General features: G+C 41.5%; 1 protein-coding gene across 1 annotated transcript in view; it reads left to right on the plus strand.

Moving 5' to 3' along the window:
• The window catches only part of LOC102848434 (polyserase-2-like), a 78272-nt gene continuing 69632 nt past the window's right edge, over positions 1–8640 (plus strand). The window contains exons 1-3 of the mRNA XM_006894033.1: positions 1–70; positions 449–608; positions 1152–1423. Of these exons, the coding sequence (XP_006894095.1) occupies positions 1–70; positions 449–608; positions 1152–1423 (502 nt within the window). The remainder of the gene's footprint in view (positions 71–448; positions 609–1151; positions 1424–8640) is intronic.

Genomic DNA, 8640 nt, shown 5'->3' on the forward strand with positions numbered 1-8640 from the left:
ATGCATCTGGAAGTCTACACAACCAGTGGTAGCGCCTCAGCTCAGCCTCATGGCTTCTCCATCTTCCAACGTACACACTGGAGAGTCCAGCATCTTGAAATGCTCAGTCCTACTGCTCTTACTGCTGCTGCTCCCGCCCTTGGGAGGCACGTGGACCACACCCAGACCCCTGAAAGTACAACCCCCAGGTAATACGGCCTCCAGGACCAACCGTGAGGGTGTGTTGCCCCCTCAGATCCTGTTGGCGCCTCCCAGCTGCCAGGGCTGTGCCAGTTCCTCCAAACCCTTAATTCTTTCACGAGAATCAAACCTGGAGCCCAGTTCCTTTCTCTTCCTCTTTCAGGGCCCTGTTTTTTCTTGCTTTCTTGCCTCTGCCGCCGATTTCTCGCTGGCCTTACCTTTCAGCCTGTGCCTTACTTGTATCCTGTCCCTGTCCTTCTCCCCTCAGCCTGCGGTCGACTTCCTACCCAAGGGAGAATCATAGGAGGCATGCCTCCCCGCGAGAAGAAGTGGCCATGGCAGGTCAGTTTGCATTATGGCGGAGTACACGTCTGTGGTGGGTCGATTATCAGCGAGTACTGGGTTCTGTCGGCAGCCCACTGCTTCGAGTAAGTACCCGAGGGCAAGACCTGGGCTGGTGGTCGGGATGGACAGTGTGGGTAGATGAAGGGTAGGACATCAGAGGTGAGTGAAATGTGAAAAAGGGAGGTGCAGGCCATAGGCCTGCCTGCTTTGTCTCCACCGCCACCAGGTTGGATTGCTCCCTAAGGCAGTCTGCCCCTTTTGACTGTAGTTACTGTTGGTTCCCTTCCATTCAATTGCCACTCATGAAATCTCGTGTGTATAGACAACTGCTGCCAAAGGTTTTCAAGGATGTGACCTTTTGAAAACATCTCCAGGCCTTTCTTCTCAGGCACTTCCTGGTGGGTTCAAACTACCAGCCTTTTGGGAATAGTATTAGCCTATTAACTATTTGTACCATTCAGATTCCTCACAGACTTACCTAAGAAACTAAGAGAATTGTGCCAAGCTGAGTGAATCTGGCTGCCTAGGACAAAACAGGCCTTCCTGGATGCTGAATTTACTGGGTGCTGGTAGGATCCCCAGACGCAGAGGTCTGGAAGAACTGTACTCTGTTTTCTGTCCCACAGGAGATTGAAAGTCTCTGGATTTGATTTGTACGTGGGTCTCTTTAATCTCAGCGTTGCAAGCCAACACACTCAGTGGTTTGAGGTGAATAGGCTGATCATTCACCCGACCTACAGATTATATCACCCTGTTGGAAGCGACATTGCTCTGGTGCAACTGAAAAGCCGGATTGAGTTTTCTGACTCTGTAATCCCCATCTGCCTTGTACCTGCTAACGTAAGCCTTCACAATTTGACTTGCTGGGCTACAGGATGGGGGCTACTTCAACCAGGAGGTGAGTCAACAATTGTGGAAAGTAATTTCTTGTATTGATTTTGCGGGAGGGTTGGAGGCTTTTTGTTCACTACATTAAAGAACATGTTAGCAGATGCACTGGTGTTCAGGGACTAGAACTTCCATCCACTAATTAACGTGTGTTTATCTCTCAGTGTGAGCCGTTTGGGTTTATCCTAGTCTGACTTTGGCATATACAAGAAAAATCATTATAAAATCTCAGAAACACAGTTTTAAGATCATCAGTTTCCTTGAGATTTGAAATTCAATTTGGGGAGCTTTTTCACATTATTTTCAAATCATTAATTATTATGGCTTTATCCATAAAGGCATTATGCTTTCTTTCTAAGTTTATATATGAATATTTTAGAATTTTTATGACTGTTAAAGATATAATATCTCTAGTTACATTTTCCAATTTACCATAGCTATTGATTTTTGCACATGGATTATAAAACTCAATTTTTAAAATGGTCTGACAGTTTATTGTTTTGACATTTATACTTTATTGTTGTTGTTAGGTGCTATCAACCTTGATTCATAGCAGCCAAAGGAACAATAAATCTGAACCTTATCCTGTCCTGCAGTACCATCTCTGACATGCTGCAGCCTGTTGTTACAGTCACTGTGTCAGTTCATCTTGTTGATTGTCTTCCTCTCTTTTTCTGACCCTCCATCTTTCCCAGCATGATGTCTTTTTTCCAAAGATTGGCTCTTCCTGACAACATACTCAAAGTATATGAGACAAAGTTTCATCACTTTTGCTTCTAAGGAGCACTCAAGTTGTACTTTCTCTAAGACAGACTTGTTTATCTTTTTGGCAGTATATGGGGTACTTAGCACTCTAACACTGCAGTTCAAAGGCATCAGTTCTTCTTTGACTGTTTTTGTTCATTGTCCACCTTTCAGATACATAGGAAGCAATTGATAAAACCTTGGCTTAGATCAGGCACATCCGAGTCTTTAAACTGATATTTTTGCACTTTAACACTTTGGAGGTCCTTGACAGTAGAGTTCTGTATATTGTTGTGTGTACTCGAGTCAGAACTGACTCATAGCTGACTCTCTAGTGGTCATAAGAGGCAGTTAATTGCATGAGAGGAGACTGCCCATTTTTCGTCTGCAGATCAACTGGTGGATCCAAACCACGTGCCTTAGGGATGTCAGCACAGCTCCTTACCACTGGGCCATTGTAGGAAATCATATTGTCTTCAAAGGAAGCTTATTTCATCTCTTTCTTTCCGATATGGTATCTTTTGTTTCTTTTCCTTATTGTATGGTTTGGGAATTTCAGTAGAAAATGTCCTAGATTTCCCTTTACTGAATTTTATTTTAATGGTTCACTATTGAGAATGGGGCCTCTTTGAAGGTTTCTAACTGATGTCTTGCTTATATTACATTAAGAAAGTTACTTTTTATATCTGATCTCATGAATTTTTTTTTGTTTTTTTAAAATTTTTTTTTATTGGGAAAAACATATAGGGGGTACAAGGAGGTGAGGGGTGGGGGCAGAAGGGTGAGGATGAGCCAGGATGCAGTTGCAGAGCTGCACAGCTTGGTCGGTGGGGGGAGCAGGTGAAGGAAATGATGAGGGTCCAGAGGGGACCAGATACTACAGAGGAATGACAAGCATTTTCCAATGGTAATTAAACCAACTGTCTTATTGATTTGGGAATTGGATGCCGACTCTCTGGCTTCTTCATGCTGAACAGGCGTGTAGATATAAAGGGGGGAACGGAGGATGCTTTATCACCTTACTGGTGGTCTTGGGTTAAAGCTGCTTGCCTTCTTGCTCTGTTAGAAGATATTTTCCTGTCATTTGCTCCCCTCTGGACTGCAAAGTGTTTTCCCATGTGGGTCCAGTGGGGATGGCTGGTTGAACCCAGAGGCTCCATCCTCCTTTGCTTCCTTAGCTGTCAGTTGTATTTCCTTTTTGTCACTGGCACTGGGTTCAGGGTCAATTCTGGAGTAAAACTCAGAGTTAAGGTTACCTATAGGAAAGGGAGCAAACCTAGAGAGAACAAACTTGTGAGTTACAAATAGAAGGGCTTTGAGGGTGTTGCTTTCAGGTTTACTGGGGGGGGGGAGGGTGGCAGAAGGTGGCCTAGGTAACATTGGATACCCTAGGCATTCTTTTTTTTTCTCCTTCCCCACCCAGGGGTCAATCTGGGGACAATGGCACAGACTGGGGACTGAGGAGCTCACCCTGAGGGCCGCAACGGCTCACCCCGAGCCGAGGGCCGAGGGCAGCCTGCCCCAGGCAGAGGGCCAAGGGCAGCCCGCCCCGGACAGAGGGCCGCGATGGCTCACCCCGAGCTGGGGGCCGAGGGCAGCCTGCCATGAATTTTCTTTTTAAAAAAGTAAATTAGTACTTATTTTATTGAAATATTTTCAGCAGCTCTTGAGAGGATCAGATGGTTTTTTTCTTTTTGTTTACTGATACCAAAAAGTATTTAATATTAAATATCTTTGACTTGCTAGAACTTTGTTTGGATTTTTGTCTTTATTTGGTCAAACAAAGAATTTAAAGTTTTTATTTAATATTTTTCTACTGGTGATCATAAATTACATAAGTCTAGAATTTTTATTTTCTTTTAGCTGGTCTTATCTTTGATAGCAGCATACTTTGAATGAGATGAGTCAAGAGGCCATGGCCCTGAGGATATCATTGTTCATGTCAGATACATCCTCGTTGAAAGCAGAGACTACCAGAATATCTGTTTGTGCTTTATTTACTAGGCAAAGACATTTGACTATGTAAATCATAACAGATTATGGGTAACATTGAAAAGAATTGGAATCCCATCACACTTGTCTGAACAAAGCAAGGGAATAAACACTTCATGGTTTAAAATTAAGAAAGGTGTATGTCAGGTGTATGTATCCTTCCTCCATACTATTCAGTCTATATGTTGAGTAAACAACTTGAGAAGAGGAGCTCTTTTAAGGAAAATGTAGTGTCAGGATAGGAGGAAGACTCATCAACAACCTGCATTATGCAAATGACACAATCTTGCTTGCAGAAAGTTCAATATCGATTACATCTCAACATTGTTGTTGCTGTTGTTATGTGCCATTGAGTCATCTGTGAATCATAGCAACCCTATATACAATAGCTCTGAACCCTGCCCTATTCTAAGCCAGTCTCATTGTCTCCAACACATCTGCCCTCCTTACCCCAATTACTGTGTCAATCCATCTCATCCTGTGTCTTCCTTCCTCTCCTGTGCTGTTCCTCTGCCCTTCCAAGCATGACGTCCTCTCCAAGGGTTGGTACCTACTGGTCACATGCCCAAAGTATGTGAATGGGAGCTTCAAAATCCCTTCCTCCAATGAGAAACTTGGTTTCACCCTCTCCAGAAAACAAAAGTTCTCACCACTAGACCTATAGGAAACATCATGAGAGATAATGAAAAGACTGAAAATGTCAATAATTTCATCTTATTTGGATCCATAGTCAACACCCTTGGTATTAGCAGTCAGGCGACCAGAAGACATATTGCAGTGGGGAAGTCTGCTATCAGGAACTTCTTCAAATGAATGAGGAGTACTGATGTCATTTCAAAGACTAAGTTTGTGCCTGCTTCATGCCATGGTCTTTTCAGTCATTTTCTGTGAATCTGAGAGTTAGACAGTGAATAAGGATGACAGAAGAAGAATTGATCCCTATGAGCTGTGGTGTTGGAGAAGAATACTAAATACCTCATGGATTGCTGAAAGAACAAACAACTGTATCTTAGAGAAGGTGCTGTTCTCAAAGTGCTCCTTGGAGGCAAAAATGACAAAGCTTTGTCTCACATACTTTGAGCATGTTGATAAGAGAGGTTATTCCTTAGAAGGGGACCTAGTGCTTGGAAAGGTGGAAAGTCCACAAAATGAGGAAGGACCCTCAGTGAGATAGATTGGCACAGTGACTGCAGCAATGGGCTCAAGTGTGTCAGAAATTATGTGGATGGCATAGGACAGGACAGGGTTCAGGTCTGTTGTACATGAAGTCAATGTGAGTTAACTCAGTGGTACCTAACATCAACAAATGGGTATGGAATTGCACTGCCAACCAAAGGTGCATGGTTTGAATCCACCAACTGCTCTGTGGAAGAAATATGGGCAATGTCTTCCCCTGAGATTTACAGCCTCTGCAAACTAACTAGAGGGTCAGCAGTGAGTCAGTTTCTACTGAACAGACATAGTGATTTTTTATTAGTTTATTTAGTAGTTCAATGATCTTGAAAATAATCAACCATAATTAAACAAGGAGATGTCAAAGTCTAACACAATTCTTAGTTAAAAATAGTCAAATAAGTTTACTCAGGTTTTCAAATTCCTTTAAATACACAGTTGTTTTTTAAATATTTTAATTGATTTTCATATAATAATACCTTTACAGTATGTTTCATTCATATACGTCATTTTATACAGTCTTTTATTTACATTGTGTTTCATACAATCATCCATTTACATTCTACTTTACATTTTTAATGCTAGGTTATTTATAAAATTCAAATACATTGTTTTTCACACCAGATCCTTCCCATTTCCCTCACCTCCCCATAAAACTATGAAGCCTATTAATCTCCCCATCCCTGCAAATCCTCACCACTCTGCTTCCACACCCATACCCCCACCCCCACCTTGAATCCTCATACTCATTCTGCAGTAATGTTTTACACAGTATTTGTTCTTGTGGTACTGAGTTCATTCACTCAGCTCTTCTGTTACTCCCAGGTTAAGTAATAATTTACAAAATCATTGCTCCTGTATGCTACATAGTATTCCGTTGTGTGAATGTACCATAATTTCCCAATCAGTTTGGTTCTGATTGGACATTTGAGTGGTTTCCATGCTCTTGTGATGGTGAATAACGTCGCCGTGAACATTGGTGTACAAATCTCCATTTGTGTTTCTGTTCCAATTTCCTTAGAGTCTATTCCTAGTAGTGCAATAGCTGGGTCATATGGAGTTTCTGTGTTTGCTTTTTAAGGAAACACCAAACTGCCTTCCAGAGTGGTTGTACCGTTTTACAGTCCCACCAACAGTGTATGAGAGTTTCCTCCTCTCCACATCCTCTCTAACATTCATTGCATGCTGTCTTGCTAAACTTTGCCATTTCTACTGGGGTGAGATGGTATCTCATTGTGATTTTGATTTGTATCTCTCTTATTGCCAGTGATTTTGAGCATTTCTTCATGTGTTCTGTTGACCATGCGAATGTCTCCCTTGAAAAGACTTTTCCATATCTTTTGCTTATTTTGTAATTGTGCTATCTTTTTCTTATGGGGGCCCTGTGAACTTTTGTCTGAGATGGTATTGTCAAGGGCATTTTTCCAGTCAGTAGGTTTTCTTTTCACCCTATCAGAAAAAGTTTTTATGCACATAGAGACTTAATCCTTAGAAGGCCCCATTCATCAATTGTATCCTCTCTGGATTTTTACTAGATCTGTTGTTGATCAGCTGGAGCAGGAGCTGGTCTTTAATCTTGCTCAGTGGGTGAAATAACAGATCTATATGTGACTTGATGATTGTTCCATCTGTTATCAGGTGGGACAAAGGAAAATGAAAACAAAGTGAAAGAAAACCCCCAAAACAAAAATTGGACAATAAAATAGAAAAAAATGAAGCTGAAAGGGTTATGAAATGGAGAATCATAATTGTTGCTGTTGTTGGTAAGTGCCATCAAGATGAATATGACTCATAACAACCCTATGAACAAATATTCTGAAACCTGGCCTATCCTCTGCTATCTTCATTATCTCTGATGCATTTGAGCTTATTGCTGCAGTCATTGTGTCAATCCATCTTGTTGAGGGACTTCCTCTCTTTCCTGGACCCTCCACATTTTCTCTCCAAGAAATAGCCTTTCCTAGAAACATGCCCAGAGGATGAGAGATGAAACTTTGCCATCCTTGCCTCCAAGGAGCAGTCTGTTTCCACTTTCTCCAAGATGTATCTGTGTGGTCTTTTGGAAGTCCCTGGGATATTCAGCAGTCTTCTCCAGCACCACAACTCTAAGGCATCAATTCTTCTTCTGTCATTCACTGTCTAACTTTCAGATATATGGCAAGTAATTGAAAAGACTATGGCTTGGATCAGATGCACTTTTAAACTGGTATTGTCTTTCTTTAGCATACTGAAGGAGTCCATAACAAAAGATATTCCCGTTCAATGCGTGTTTTGATTTCTTGAATGCTTGTACCATCATTGTTGGCTGTGGACAATTTCACTGTTTTCTCCATCTACCATGATCTTGTCCAGTGGCAAAGATTTTAAGTTTTGTTAATATTGGGATGTAATTCATACTGAAAGTTGTAGTCTTTGATATTTTGTATGAAATTTTTTAAATCCTATTTCAGCAAAGTTGTGTCATCTGTATAATGGAGATTGTTGGTGAGTCAACCTTAATTATATGGAGAGACTAAAGCTTTGATTCAATGACTAATTTTCATTTATTGATGTTGATAAGATTCTAAATGAGGAAAAAGAAATGCAAACATTCGAGCTCTGGTGGCCTAGTGGCAAGAAGCTGCATTGGAATCCCAGTGGTATACGGTTCAAATCCACCAGACGCTCTGCTGGAGAAGGAGGGACAATCTGCTCTTATACCAGTCAGATCTGACTTGACGGTACACACACACACACACACACATTAATAAAAAAAATTTAAAAATGCAAACATCCATTAATAATTGGAACATGAAATGTACCAAGTATGAATTTAGAGAAACTGACAATTTACAGAAATTAAGTGGAATGCATAAAGGCCATCACCATAGGTATTATTGCTGTTAAATGCCATGAAGTGAACTAAGACTCATAGCAACCCTTTGAACAACAGATCAGAACCCTACATTAACATCACCTTCTCTGAAACACTTAAGCCCATTGTCACAGTCAATGAGTCTTCCTTTCTTATGCTGGCTCTCCACCTTTCCAAGCGTAAAGGCCTTCTCCAAGGACTGGCTTCTCCTTATGGCATGCCTAATATAAGATGGAGTTTTTCACCATGTTCAAGGTTATATTTCTTGAGAGTGGGTATGTTGTTGTTGTTGTTGTTATGTGCCATTGAGTCACTAGCGACTCATAGCGACCCTGTGTACAACAGCCCTAAACTCTGCTCTGTCCTGTACCAATCGCACTGTCTCTGACACTTCCATCCCGATTAACCCAGTCACTAAATCAATCCACCTCATAGAGGGCCTTCCTCTCCTGCGCTGTCCCTCC

This window comes from Elephantulus edwardii, unplaced genomic scaffold (genome assembly GCF_000299155.1).
Source record: "Elephantulus edwardii isolate Elephantulus edwardi_28Jun2011 unplaced genomic scaffold, EleEdw1.0 scaffold00133, whole genome shotgun sequence".
Lineage (NCBI taxonomy): Eukaryota > Metazoa > Chordata > Mammalia > Macroscelidea > Macroscelididae > Elephantulus > Elephantulus edwardii.